Genomic DNA, 15,147 nt, shown 5'->3' with positions numbered 1-15,147 from the left:
GTGTTGGTCATGAGTAAAGATGTGCTGTGCTGAGCTCCACTGGAGAAATCATTGCTGGGGCTAGCTATGCAGCCAGGTCCATTCAAAGTGTCTTTTTAAGCCAAATTGATTGGTACCCGGGCCTCGTGGCGGAAGAAACGAGTTTTGGCCTGTAACGCTTCTTTTTCTAGAGAGCTGGACCCCGGGATCCAGTGCTGTTTGATTTTTTTTTTCAGCCATAAGTTTTTCTGTTGTGGTGCTATTATGGGTCCAGGAGTGCTTATCCCCCGAAAAAGGGCCCCAGTCCCTGAAGGTTTTTTTAAATGGAGCCCACTGTGAGGGGTGAAGATTGGGTCTGTTGGTTTTACCACAGAAAATCCTGTGGCGGGAAAGGTAAGTAGAGATTTCTAAGGAACTTTTAAAGTTTCTTATGAATTGTCTTCTTTAAAAAAGTAAATGTTGTCATGCCTAAAAGTCACCACTGGGGGATGTATAGAGCATGTACCTTGTCATGCTTCCTCAAAGATCACGCTGTCTCAATAGAAGCAGCAGATCTCCCTCCGGCTAACAGCCCAGGCCTCCGTTAAGATTGGGGGAAATTTTATTACAACACCCCCCCACCTGGACAAAGCTCTCCCCCTCTCCCTGGATAGGGGGAAGTCAAAATGATCAGCGATTCCCATCGGATTGGAGGCCCACGCGGGAAAGACGCTCTTTTGAAAAGAGAGGGGGGCGTGATGTGACGGAGGTGGCAGGGCTTAGCGCAGCATTGGTGTGCGGCAACATCCAGCGAAGGAGTATGTTTTAATAACTAAATTTTTTGCTGACTGCAACTGTCGGAGGGACACAAGCAAAAAGGGTCATTTAAGAGGTTGGTTACACAGGCATTCCCTTGGCACATTTATTAAAAACACCAGGCTGAGCGTTAATCGGTAGCGGCATTTGCTGGACTTTTTGCTCAAGCAGTGGATGCAATTTCTTCTGGTAGTACCTCTGCATTTGTGCATCGGGCTATGGTCGGGGGGGGGTTTAGAAACACCCCAAAAAATGGCTCAAGAGGGCACTCCTTCAAGCTCTAAAAATCCTAAACTCATCTCTAAGATGGCATCCTCCCTGAGAGATCTGAGGTGGCTGGTCAGAGGAAGCCATCAGGAACATCAGGTGTTGCAACTGTTTCCAACACTGAAGCCTCTGTCTGTTACTGAAGACTTTTTTCCCTCAACCGTATTGGGGTTGGAGCAGAGGTAAGCGGCTTTAATCGCATCCCAGAGTGGGACTAAGAGGGATGGGTCCCCTTCCGTTACCCAGGACCCTCCAATCTGAGGAACCGGGGCCGGAGATTAATTTTTCTCAGGGGACCAGGAAGAGGCTGAATACTCCTCGGAAGGATCAGGATCACAATCTGAGAGATTGATGGTACAATCTCTTACTGAATTGGTCCGCTCCAACTGAGTTGGTTGACAAGCCTACTTCTTGTTTGGATTCATTGCTGGAAAAGCGTATGTATTCTGAGTGGGATCACTCAGATAAACATTTCCATCATCCTAAAAAGTTTTCAACATTTTATCCTATGGAGGAAAAGTTTAATAAAAAATGGGAGATACCAGCAATTGATGCTACTATATCCGCTGTGAATAAAATTTTGACTTGTCCGGTAGACAATGCTCAAATTCTTAGGGATCCAATGGATAAGAAGTTGGAATTCCTATTAAAAAACATTTTTTCTCTGGCAGGTTCAGTAACTCAGCCTGTGCTGGCAGCAATTGGTGTATGTCAATCCTTGAGAGACCAGTTTAAACAGGTGCTCAAGATTATTCCTGATCAGCAGGCCCAAGATTTGGCCGAGTTACCAAGGTCATTATTTTTTGCAATATAATTAAAAAATTGGTCAGCTGAAGCCCCCTGCAAAAAGCTCCTGGCTAATGTTCCCTTTCACAGTGAACGGCTGTTAGGGGATGATCTGGATAAGTACATCCAAAGAATTTCTAATGGGAAAAGTACCCTTTTGCCAGTTAGGAAAAGGAGTAAGCTTATTTCGTTTTTAAATTGTGCAGTGCCAGGAGCAGTGACCTCCAGGCAGTCTCGATGACCAACACCGTCAAATTCAAGAGGTAAACCTCAGGGTCAACACCAGGGACAAAAGAAGTCCTGGGGAAGGAAACATACAAAACAAAATACTAAAGCCTCCTTATAAAGGGGCGCCCCTGCTCGCTCGAGTGGGGGGGAAGACTTGTGCAGTTCTCAAGGGTCTGGCAGGAAGAGTGTCAAGACAAATGGGTGGCTTTCTCAATCACTCTAGGGTACAAACTAGAGTTCCAAGAGTCCCTGTCTCCTCATTTTCTCAGATTAAACGTTCCCAGGGATCCAGAGAAAAAAGTCTTTTGAGCATTGGGAACCATCTTTTGTCTCATAAGGCGATATTGGTGTTTTATTCAAACCTTTTCACTGTACCCAAACCAAATGGAGATGTCAGACCCATTCTGGTTCTCAAAGATCTAAACCAGTTTTTGAATATCTGCTCTTTTCGCATGGAGTCAATCCGATCAGTAGTCTCCATCCTACGAGGTGGAGAACTTCTGGCATCAATCGACATCAAGGATGCATACCTCCCATGTGCCAATTTTCCCCGCTCACCAGAAATGTCTACAGTTCAAGAGAGAACATCTTCATTTTCAGTTTGTAGCTCTGCCTTTCGGACTAGCTACTTCTCCATGAGTATTTACAAAGGTTCTGGCCCCTCCTCTAGCCAGATTAAGGGCTGAAGGTATAATGATTTTAGCATACCAAGACGATCTGCTCTTGATAGACCAGTCTGTAGCCTGCTTAGACCAAAGTATGGTCACCACAGTCAACTACCTGGAATACCTAGCTTGGATTCTCTACCTAGAAAAATCTTCCCTAAAACCATTAAGGAGATTGGAATACTTGGGTCTGATCATAGATGAAGCCCAGAAGAGGTTTTTCTTACACCAGGCGAAAAACGGTGCCATAAGGGAACTGATTCAGGTAGTCAAGGCAAAGAAGAATCCTTCTATTCGACTTTGCATGAGGTTGTTGGGAAAGATGGTGGCTTCATTCGAGGCCGTTCCTTACGCTCAGTTTCATTCAAGACTGCTGCAAAACAGTATCCTATCTGTTTGGAACAAGAAGGTCCCAAGCTCTAGATTTCCCAATGTGCTTGTCTCCTAAGGTGTGCCAGAGCCTCAGTTGGTGGTTGATAACCAAGAATATGCAGAAAGGAAAATCCTTCCTACCAGGTACCTGGAAGGTGGTAACAACAGATGCCAGCCTTTCGGGTTGGGGAGCAGTCCTGGAAGAGGTGACTTTGCAAGGGAAATGGTCCATGTCAGAAATACCTTGCCCATTAATATTCTAGAGATTCAGGCAGTGTGCTTGGCCCTGAGGGCCTGGATGTTCAGATTACGGAATTGTCCTGTCCGGATCCAAACCCGACAATGCCACAGCAGTGGCCTATATCAATCACCAAGGGGGCACGAGAAGTCGTGCAGCCCAGAGAGAGGAATCATATCCTAACTTGGGCAGAAAACAATGTACGTTGCCTGTCGGCAGTCTTCATTCCAGGAATAGAGAATTCGCAGGCGAACTACTTGAGTTGCCAGCAGTTGTTCCCGGGAGCAGTTGTTCACCCCGATATCTTCCCGACAACATGTCAAAGATTGAGAATTCCAGACATAGATCTGTTTGGGTCCAGGTTCAACAAAAAGATTCACAACTTTGTGTAGAGAACAAAAGATCCGCTAGCATGAGGAACAGATGCCTTGGTATTCCAGTGGAATCCATTTTCACTGATTTATGCATTCCCTCCTGTTCTGCTGCTTCCATGTCTTCTTCGCAGGATCAAGCAGGAAGGGAAGTCTGTGATTCTTGTGGCCCAGGAGATCTTCTCTCACAAGGTCCGGTATTCCATCCTACCTTACAAATGCAAAATTGAATGGTTTGGCTATTGAGACCCACATTCTGAAGAAGTGTGAGCTGTCAGGCTTAGTGGTATCTACCTTGGTTAATGCAAGGAAGCTGACCTCCAGAATCATATATTATAGAGTCTGGAAGGAATATGTCTCCTGGTGTGAATCCAAGGGTTGGCACCCCAGGAATTATGTCATAGGTAGAATCCGTGACATTCTACATATGGGGTTAGAAATGAAGTTGGCCTTGTACTATCAAGGGCCAGGTCTCTGCCTTATCAGTATTTCAGCGACCACTTGCTCGCATTCTTTGGTTTGTAGCTTTATTCAGGGGGTAACGTGGCTTAATCTTCCGGTTAGGTCACCCCTGAACCCTTGGGACTTGAAATGAGTTCTGTCAGCATTACAGAAACAGCCTTTTGAGTCGATATAACATATTCCTTTGGTCCTTTTGACAAGGAAACTAGTTTTTCTGGTAGCAATATCTTCTGCAAGAAGGGTATTGGAGTTGCCTGCTCTTTCTAATAAAGAGCCATATTTAATTATTCACAAGGATATAAAGGTAGTATTGTGTTCTCCAAGTTTTCATGTAAACCATGGTATTGTTCTACCTTCCTCCAGAACCCGGTTCTATGGATGAAAAGTCACTACATTCTCTTGATGTGGTGTGAGAAGTCAAAGTCTACTTGAAGGCGACTGCTCAGATTCGAAAAACTGATGTTTTGTTTGTATTTCCCAACGGTCCTAAAAGAGGCAGCATCAAAATTTGCTATTTCCAAATGTATTTGACAAGTAATTGTTCAAGCTTATGGTTTAAAGAGGAAGATTCCACATTTTTCAAATCAAAGCGCACTCCACAAGGGCTGTTAGTGCTTAGTGGGCAGTGCATCACCAAGCCTCCATGGCTCAAATCTTCAAGGCTGCAAATTGGTCCTTCAGTCATACCTTTACCATATTCTATCAGGCAGATGTAAAAAGGCATGGTGTGTTGCAGGCTGCAGTATAAGCCCTCTAATCTCATGGTGCCCTACTTTTCCCTCCCTTCAGTTGCCATTTCTCTGGGACATCCCACATAGTAATTACTATGGCTCTGTGTCCCGTGTTTTACGATTTAGAAAATAGGATTTTTATAACGGCTTACCTGTAAAACCCTTTTCTTTGAAGTACATCACGGGACACAGAGGTCCCTCCATTCTTTCTTGTTTACACGTGTATTGCTTTGCTGCAAAAACTGAGGTACTTCCAGTAGTGGGGGGGGGGGGGGGGTAAGCTGTTATAAAAATCCTATTTCTTCACAATGTGGTGACTTGGTTCAATAAACTGGACCTCAATAGTATGTGCTGCTGACTCCAAGAAAAAAAAAAAAGACCCTATCACAAATATATAAGAATAAAATTACCCCCCCCCCCCCCAAAAAAATAAAAATAAAATAAATTAAACACTAAACCCCAGACACCCGCCTTTTCCTAGCAGAAAATATATATTTTTAAAGACTTCACTTGAAAGAAAATAAAAAAAGACCCAAGACTTGTGGTTACCTTCCCTCAACTGTGATGCACACAATAACCGGACTACCTGAGGCTATCCAGTGCCAGAAGTGCATAGGTTGATCATCTAATTAGATTATGATTTTGTTGTTTTAGGTCTTGTTCACTCCAGGTGCAGTGGGACTGCGTTAGGCAACCTTTTCCAGCGTAATTCTAACACATGCCAAGGGAAAACCCTTGTTCCTCATGAGGCTAGTTCACATCACTGTGTGCGCTGAAAAAAAAGTACTGCATGAAGTACTTTTTCCAAACGCAGCATGGTGTAGCGCAATCCACTGCCTTGCATCATGCTGCAGGCGGTAGAAGTAAATGAAATGACATTAGAGACATCTCAATAAAGTTATAATCAATGAGCCCTTACGCTTCTTTTTTTAATTACTTATATCCTATTGTGTGGTGTCTTTTTCAGGTGACAAAGATGTGTTCGTGTGCATGCCAACTGGAGCCGGCAAGTCTCTATGTTATCAGCTTCCTGCCGTTCTTTCAGTGGGAATTTCTATTGTTATATCTCCACTCATTGCACTGATTCAGGTAATGACAGAAACCCTTAAGCAAGCCATACACGGAGCAAATTTCTTTCCTGCAACCACCATTGTATTCTCGGGGCAGGGTGAGGCGGGGGAAGCCACCCCCACTGGGAGAAGACCGTGATTACCAGCCGTTAGCGATAATCGCATGCAAAATCCAGCAGGCTGGTTGTATCCAAGTTGATCAATCAATCAACTTGGTACCTTCAGCTGGTCCATACATGATTCAAATCGGGAATCGGCCGTGACACAAACTGTCTATGGTCGTCCATACAGTATATTCACATTTGTGGTATTGGTTAGCAAGACCTCATACACTGTTACATATTTTCTGTAAACTTTATGCATAAGAATACATCGTTGCACATTTCCAGTAATCCCAACACCGTTGCCTATTGACAGAGATTGCAGCAGAGGAGTGCCCACTTAGGCTGGGTTCACAAGGAGCAGATCCATTGAATGGACTCCGCTAGCTCAGCGGGAGATTGCTCTGCTGATCCCCGCTGAGCAGGCGGATGACGGCTCAGCTTTTGCTCGCTGTGCAGGGATGGACCTGTCAGAGCCCCGCTGTTCTCTATGGAGAGATTAGATGAAAACGGACAGCCTGTCCGTTTTTCATCCGATCCCATCAGATCCACTGGACGGATGGTGAACGTGTCACCATCCGTCTGTTTTGAGCGGATCTTGTCCGATCAGATGGCAGGCGCATCTCCACTGACATCCGTCTGCCCATAGAAGTCAATGGATCACTGCCCATTGACTTCTATGGCCAATCGTGTGAAGGGGGCCTTAATGAACACATTTGCACAGACTGAGACAAACCGGTGTAGTAACATTATTTGTCTTAATCATATAGTACAGGACACAAGCTGGGTATTCATAGACCCCCTAGGTTATAGACTGTTGGCTTTTAAGTGATTGGACGCTGGCACATGCTTTGCTGGGTATGCTCTCTGGGTGTACTCCCTTAACCCCACCCCTGCACATTTTTTCTAGTGTCCTTATGTTTTGAACCTCCTGTGGAGATGTTTTCTGTGCTTAATCAGTTTTATATTTGTTTTCCCTTTATTTTATGTTCTTCAATTGACTTTTCACTGACTTCTACTCTAATAATAGAAGCAGTGCATCCAGATGGGTGTAACCCTGGTAATACCAGGGAATCACCGCAGGCTCACATTCCCTAACATTGGCAGTTACCCACTAACATTCATTGTTGTGTTTTTTATTTTTTTTCGGCAACCAGATTTGACCGGTGTATCTAGGATGCATGAGTTCAATATCCTTTTATAAACAGGTTACTAAATGTAATTGTAAGCCCTATGTAAATATAGTTGTGTGTTATATATATATATATATATATATGTGTGTGTGTGTGTTTTTAGAGTGTAATATCTTTTGTGTACAGTGCCTGTAACATTTTACTGGTTCTTATTAACTCCTAGTTAGTTATAAAGTTAGCTCATTTCACATAAAATAATTTTTTTAAGCTTTGATAGTCTGTTGGGTTTAATCACCCATTGGCTTCTTTCTACGGGGCTGCTGCAGGAACATCTGTATTCTAGGATATCTGTGCCATAGTTCTTGGCTTTGAGCATCCTCTGCTGCATTCTATTTCCCAGCCCCTGGGAAATGTAAGAGCTATTGTCTCTTTTGTTCAGTGTATTAAAGCTGAACTCAAGGCATAGTTTAATTACCCGAATTTGTATTAATTTCAGCCTCCTGTAGTTTCCTGTAAAACACAGTTCTTAGACTGACGGAGGGGTAGTGAGCACCCTGAGCCAAAGATCGGATCCATGTATATGTGCTGACAAGAAACATGCTGACGGAAGAAGAGACCAGAATGTTGGACTTTTCATTCTGAAGCTGATTTTTAATTGCCCAAATACAGGCTTGGGACAGGTTGGGGACCAAGCCGTGTTGTCTAACTACGAGAAAAAGTGGTTGGGGACCAAGCTGTGTAGTGTAACTTTAGTGGAGAGAAGTTGAGGTTTACTAATGTGGCTGTCCTATCTGCCAGGGCTGTGTAAGTGTGTTCACAATCATGGTTGGAGGGTGGTAAACCCAGCACTTGAACCGTGCTTTTACAGTCCCCCATTAACGTGAGTAGGGCCACTCTGCAAGCACCCCGCAACAGTGTGTTGTGCAGTCGGTTGCGGCATGCTGGTGCAGAGATTAAAGGGTTAAAGCAGCCTCGCCACTTTTCGGATGCTCTTTGAAGAGCAGTCTGAACTCAGATCACTCTTCAGAGAGCAAAGCTAGTGTGGAGGAGCTGTAAGTCTCAGTACTGGCTGAGCAAATACTTGGCAGGTAAAACAACTCCCATATTTCAAATAGTTTTCAGCTGTGGTTCAGGAAGGCCCTGCTATAATAATATCAGTAAGGCTACTTGCACACTTCTCTGCTACAAAAACACATATGCATTTTTTTTTTTTTTTTTAAAGGACATCTGACCCAAAAGCACACCACGGGTGTGTTTTTGCATTTTCCATTGAATTCAATGGGAAGGTGTTATTTTATATATTATTTTTTTTAACTGACCAAGCATTCACCAAAAATACGGCAAGCAGAATTTATTTTTTACACTGCAACGGACCAGTGTGAAGAAATACCTAGAATTTAAAGGGAAGTCTTTTTCTTGCACTTTTTTATTTTTTTTTTAAACCCAAAAGCTCTTCAAAAACTGCTCAGCGTGAAAGCAGCCTTAGTAACTGAAGTATCAGTTTTCAGTGAACTGTTTAACTAGTTCTTGTTCCTCTTTGTTCCAATATACAGGATCAAATAGACCACCTTGTAGCCCTGAAAATTAATGCCTGCTCCCTCAACTCCAAACTGCCCGCTGCAGAACGCAAACAAATCATGCAAGATCTTGAGTGTGAGAGCCCCAAAACCAAGCTTCTGTATATCACCCCTGAAATGGCCGCTGCCTCATCTTTTCAGCCCACCCTAAACATGCTGCTTTCTCGGGGCCTACTGTCCTATCTCATCATAGACGAAGCCCATTGTGTCTCTGAATGGGGCCATGATTTTCGTCCTGATTATCAGCGTTTGGGGACCTTGAGAGCTCGCTTGTCGCAAACACCCTGTATTGCACTCACTGCCACAGCCACCAAGCAAGTACAAGATGACATTATATCATCACTGAAGCTGCGCCAACCAATTGCAATGTTCAAAACACCTTGCTTTCGTTTCAATCTTTTCTATGATGTTCAGATGAAGGAGCTTTTGTCAGATCCTTATGGGAGCCTCAAGGATTTTTGTTTGAAAGCTCTAGGAGAGAAGAAACCTACAGGGGTAAGAAAAAAGTCAATCAAATAAACTGGAATGGTAAATTGTGTTGATGATTTACCAACTTCTCACTTTAATTGCCAGTATAACCTTACGGTATACATGTCTGCTACTTATTAATACACAAACAAATATAAAATCCAGGTTTGAATATACACTATATTACCTAAAGTATTGGGACACCTGCCTTTACGCGCACATGACATCCCAGTCTTAATCCGTGGGGTTCAATGCTGCGTTGGCTCACCCTTTGCAGCTATGACAGCTTCAACTCTTCTGGGAAGGCTTTCCACAAGGTTTAGGAGGGGATGGGAATGTTTGACCATTCTTCCAGAAGCGCATTTGCGAGGTCAGCCATTGATGTGGAAGAGAAGATGGCTCGTAGTCTTAACTCCTGATTCATCCCTAATTCATCCCAAAGGTGTTCTATCCGGTTGAGGTCAGGACTGTGCAGGCCAATCAAGTTCCTCCACCCCAAACTGGCTCATCCATGTCTTTATGGACCTTGCTTTGTGCACTGGTCCAAATCATTTGGTGGAGGGGGAATTATGGTTTGGGCTTGGCCCTTTAGTTCCAGTGAAAGGAACACTTAAGGCATCAGCATACCAGGGCATTTTGGACAATTTCATGCTCCTAACTTTGTGGGAACAGTTTGGGGGTGGCCCCTTCCTTTTCCAACATGACTGCGCACCAGTGCACAAAGCAAGGTCCATAAAGACATGCATGAGTGAGTTTGGGGTGGAGGAACTTGGCTGGCCTTCAGAGTCCTGAACTGAACCCGATAGAACACCTTTGGGATAAATTAGAGCGGAGACTGCGAGTCGAGCCTTCTAGTCCACATCTCGTCCCGTCCACCTCACAGAAGCCCTGGAAGAATGGTCAAACATTCCCATAGACACCCTCCTAAACCTTGTGGATGGCCTTCCCAGAAGAGTTGAAGCCGTTATAGCTGCAAAGGGTGGGCCAACGCAATACTGCGTGTGGAATTCCCACTCTTAAAGAACTAAGACATTTCCTTGGGACTTGATTATTGAGATACCAAGATATCTCATATGTACCATTGCTCTATACAGACAGCCTCCCCTTTGGGCATATTATTATGTGATGTTTGCGCCTTAACTTGTCGCGTGCCAACGCAATATTGAACCCTATGGACTAAGACTGGGATGCCATTAAAGTTCATGTGCGTGTAAAGGCAGGTGTCACAATATTTCTGGTAATATAGTGTATAAAGTGTTATTAATAATAATCTTGCAGCATCCTATAATGGTTCCTATCACAGGGACCATAGATCTATAAGCTCCAGTTCTGACAACAATTTAAAAGAATAAGTTCTCTTTAAAACAAAGTGCATTAATCAATTTTTTTCCCCCTTCTGCTGACCTAACCTAACCCACTGACCCCCTTCACAGATGCATACTTAAGCTGGTCATATGCTGTCAGCTTTTTTTTCAACCTACTGGCTGAACAAAAAAAGAACAAAATGCACAAATGTCCCCCCCCCCCCCCCAGCTGAGAAATGGCATTCTGACCGGCTGCTGTCGTATTGCACTGATCAATGGCTGCAGCTGCTTTTCGAGAAAAGTTTTCCAATATGTCCCATCAGAAGATTGTTTTGTTTTTCTAGGGCAGGTTATACAGTGCCTTGCGAAAGTATTGAACTTTTCAACCTTTTGCCACATTTCAGGCTTCAAACATAAAGATATACAATTTTTATTTTTTGTGAAGAATCACCAACAAGTGGGACACAATTGTGAAGTGGAACGAAATCTATTGTATTTATGAAACTTTTTTAACTAATAAAAAAAATGAAAAGTGGGGCGTGCAAAATTATTCGGCCCCCTTGCGTTAATACTTTGTAGAGCCACCTTTTGCTGCGATTACAGCTGCAAGTCGCTTGGGGTATGTCTCTATCAGTTTTGCACATCGAGAGACTGAAATTCTTGCCCATTCTTCCTTGCAAAACAGCTCGAGCTCAGTGAGGTTGGATGGAGAGCGTTTGTGAACAGCAGTTTTCAGCTCTTTCCACAGATTCTCGATTGGATTCAGGTCTGGACTTTGACTTGGCCATTCTAACACCTGGATACGTTTATTTGTGAACCATTCCTTTGTAGATTTTGCTGTATGTTTGGGATCATTGTCTTGTTGGAAGATAAATCTCGGTCCCAGTTTCAGGTCTTTTGCAGACTCCAACAGGTTTTCATCCAAAATGGTCCTGTATTTGGCTGCATCCATCTTCCCCTCAATTTTAACCATCTTCCCTGTCCCTGCTGAAGAAAAGCAGGCCCAAACCATGATGCTGCCACCACCATGTTTGACAGTGGGGATGGTGTGTTGAGGGTGATGAGCTGTGTTGCTTTTACGCCAAACATATCGTTTTGCATTGTGGGCAAAAAGTTCGATTTTGGTTTCATCTGACCAGAGCACCTTCTTCCACATGTTTGGTGTGTCTCCCAGGTGGCTTGTGGCAAACTTTAGACGAGACTTTTTATGGATATCTTTGAGAAATGGCTTTCTTCTTGCCACTCTTCCATAAAGGCCAGATTTGTGCAGTGTACGACTGATTGTTGTCCTATGGAAAGACTCTCCCACCTCAGCTGTAGTTCTCAGCTGCAGTTCATCCAGAGTGATCATGGGCCTCTTGGCTGCATCTCTGATCAGTCTTCTCCTTGTCTGAGCTGAAAGTTTAGAGGGACGGCCAGGTCTTGGTAGATTTGCAGTGGTCTGATACTCCTTCCATTTCAAAATGATTGCTTGCACAGTGCTCCTTGGGATGTTTAAAGCTTGGGAAATCTTTTTGTATCCAAATCCGGCTTTAAACTTCTCCACAACAGTATTGCGGACCTGCCTGGTGTGTTCCTTGGTCTTCATGATGCTCTCTGCGCTTTCAACAGAACCCTGAGACTATCACAGAGCCGGTGCATTTATACAGAGACTTGATTACACACAAGTGGATTCTATTTATCACCATCAGTCATTTAGGACAACATTGGATCATTCAGAGATCCTCGCTGAACTTCTGGAGTGAGTTTGCTGCACTGAAAGTAAACGGGCCGAATAATTTTGCACGCACCACTTTTCAGTTTATTTGCTAAAAAAGTTTAAAATATCCAATAGATTTCGTTCCACTTCACAATTGTGTCCCACTTGTTGGTGATTCTTCCAAAAAAATTAAAATGTTATATCTTTATGTTTGAAGCCTGAAATGTGGCAAAAGGTTGAAAAGTTCAAGGGGGCCGAATACTTTCGCAAGAGACTGTAAAACATAAGGAGGCATTTAACCACTTCCAGACTGCCCACCATCGTTAAATGTCAGCAGGAATATCGTTATGGCAGCAGCTAGCTGCCATAACCCCGGTATCCTCTTCTTCAGTGAGCGGCCCGGTTTAAGATAAAAGTGGTCTCTGCAGCTGATTCACCGTGAGATCACTTTTATCAGTGGCGGGAAAGGTTCCCCCCCCCCCAACCCCCCCCCCCCCCCCCCCCCCCCTGCCCTGCCTCGCTTGGTTGCTCTCTGCCGCTTAACGGAGCTGTCGGTAGCGGCAGAGGTGATCGGACGCTGTCACTAGCTGGGTATGGAGAGTGAGGGAAGATGGCCCCCACCCGTCTCCATAACAATGTAGGGTGGAAGCGATGTCAAAACTTCACTTCCGCCCACAGCTCTTAAAGGGTTATATTTTTACACAAAAAAATGTTTTAAATGGCAATTTGTTTACATTTTTTTTTTTTTTTTTTTATTGCATGTTAGTGTAAATATGAGATCTGAGGTCTTTTTGACCCCAGATCTCATATTTAAGAGGTCCTGTCATGCTTTTTTTCTATTACAAGGGATGTTTACATTCCTTGTAATGGGCATAAAAGTGACAACATTAAAAAACCAAACAAACTGTAAAAAAAAAAAAAAAAAGATTTGTTTTTTGTTTTTGTTTTTTAAATGCGCCCGTCCCAACGAGCTTGCATGCAGAAGTCATATGTGAGTAGCACCCGCATATGAAACCGGTGTTCAAACCACACATGTGAGATATCGCTGCAATCGTTGGAGCGAGAGCAATAATTCTAGCCCCAGACCTCCTCTGTAACTCAAAATATGCAAGCTGTAGAATTTTTTAAACGTCGCCTATGGAGATTTTTAAGGGTAAAATTTGTCGCCATTCCACGAGCGGGCGCGATTTACAGATTGATCAAATTAGGCAAACTTTACGGTTGTCTTATTTTTTTAATTAAAAAAAAGTTTTTTTTCCCAAAAAAGTATGCTTGTAAGACCGCTGCGCAAATACGGCATGACAGAAAGTATTACAACAACTGCCATTTTTTTCTCTAGGGTGTTAGAGAAAAAAAAAAAAAAGTATAATGTTTGCCCGTTCTAAGTAATTTTCTAGCAAAAAAATAAAATTTTTTAACTCCTAAACAAATCTCAGAAAGAGGCTCGGTCCTTGCCAACAGATATTTGTGGTAAGCTACGTAACCCATTGGTCTGCTCATACACAGGGTTTCTCTGGCTGTGGAATAGTGTACTGCCGAACCAGAGAGTCTTGTGAGGAAGTGGCAACACAATTGTCTCAGCGAGGCGTCCCCTCCAAGGCCTATCATGCTGGTAAGTGACAGTTTGTAGATTAAACCAATTTTTGCATAGTGTACTTTACAATTTAAAGACATAATTCAACAAAAGTACAAATGTTTTTCTTTCAGGTCTCAAAGCAGGAGACAGAGTGAGTATCCAGAATCGGTGGATGGAGGAGGTTGTTCCAGTGATAGTGGCCACCATCAGCTTTGGAATGGGAGTGGATAAAGCCAATGTGAGGTGTGTTGCTCTGATTGTAATATTAGGGTGTAGGAAAACTATTCATTACAATCCTGTATTAACTTGCCTTTTATTTGTGGCAGGTTTGTTGCTCACTGGAATGTTGCCAAGTCATTGGCTGGCTACTACCAAGAATCAGGACGGGCTGGCCGAGATGGCAGGCAATCTTTTTGCCGCGTCTACTACTCCCGTACTGACAGGGACCAAGTCAGCTTTCTTATCAAAAAGGAGATCACAAAAGCTCAGGTGAGTTTAGGCAACAGAGGCTAAACTACTCATATGTTGCTTGGATGTACAGTATTTTAAAAGAAAATGTTATTTAAAGGACTGATTTACTTTTTGTGAAATTTTACCTTATGAACCCCCTCTATAGTTCTTTCTTGTGCTGTAAATACTTATTCGCATCCCCACCCCTGATATTTTTCTTGTGCGGTGCTGGCGGGCACTGTACAATTTTTCTCCTAAACAATCCCAGCTAAATCTTGCAACCGCTATGCATGCATGCTGCTGTCCCTGTTTCTTCCTATGAATAGGTCCATACTCAGAGTCATCCAGAAAGTTGAATAGGACTGTGGCAGCAAAAATTGGATTTTTATATACAGCTTACCTGTAAAATCCTTTTCTTGAGAGTACATCACAGGACACAGAAGCTCATTACATAGTGGGTTATATAGGCACCTCTGGTGATTGGACACTGGTTGACCCCAATTAAGGAGAATTCCCCCCTTATATAACCCCTCCCATATGGGAGGCACCTCAGTTTTGTAGCAAAGAAATAAGAAACCAGGTAAAACTCAAGAGGGGCGGGAGCCCTGTGTCCCGTGATGTACTCTCTAGAAAAGGATTTTACAGGTAAGCTGTATATAAAAATCCAATTTTCTTGATCATGCATCACAGGACACAGGAGCTTCATTACATAGTGGGATGTCCCAAAGCAATGCTCAGATTGAGGGCAGGGAGACACAGATCATAATATATAGACCGCCAGGGACCGGAGGATCTAAACTGCAGCCTGCAGTACGCTGCGCCCGAAAGCGATATCCTCTTGCCCTCTGACGTCCACCTGATAGAATCTGGTGAAT

At 43.5% G+C, this 15,147-nt stretch overlaps 1 protein-coding gene across 1 annotated transcript in view; it reads left to right on the top strand.

Annotated features, from left to right (window-relative positions):
- Window positions 1-15,147, top strand: part of RECQL5 (RecQ like helicase 5) — a 185,053-nt gene that overhangs the window by 24,046 nt on the left and 145,860 nt on the right. Inside the window, exons 5-9 of the mRNA XM_077459673.1 lie at window positions 5,862-5,983; window positions 8,752-9,270; window positions 13,753-13,858; window positions 13,954-14,065; window positions 14,149-14,311. Coding sequence (XP_077315799.1) covers window positions 5,862-5,983; window positions 8,752-9,270; window positions 13,753-13,858; window positions 13,954-14,065; window positions 14,149-14,311 — 1,022 coding nt within the window. The remainder of the gene's footprint in view (window positions 1-5,861; window positions 5,984-8,751; window positions 9,271-13,752; window positions 13,859-13,953; window positions 14,066-14,148; window positions 14,312-15,147) is intronic.

This window comes from Lithobates pipiens, unplaced genomic scaffold, assembly GCF_037356315.1.
Source record: "Lithobates pipiens isolate NorthernLeopardFrog02 unplaced genomic scaffold, aLitPip1_a1.2 Scaffold_28, whole genome shotgun sequence".
NCBI lineage: Eukaryota > Metazoa > Chordata > Amphibia > Anura > Ranidae > Lithobates > Lithobates pipiens.
Note: the sequence above shows the minus strand (reverse complement) of the source record. Positions and strands in the feature narration are given on the sequence as shown.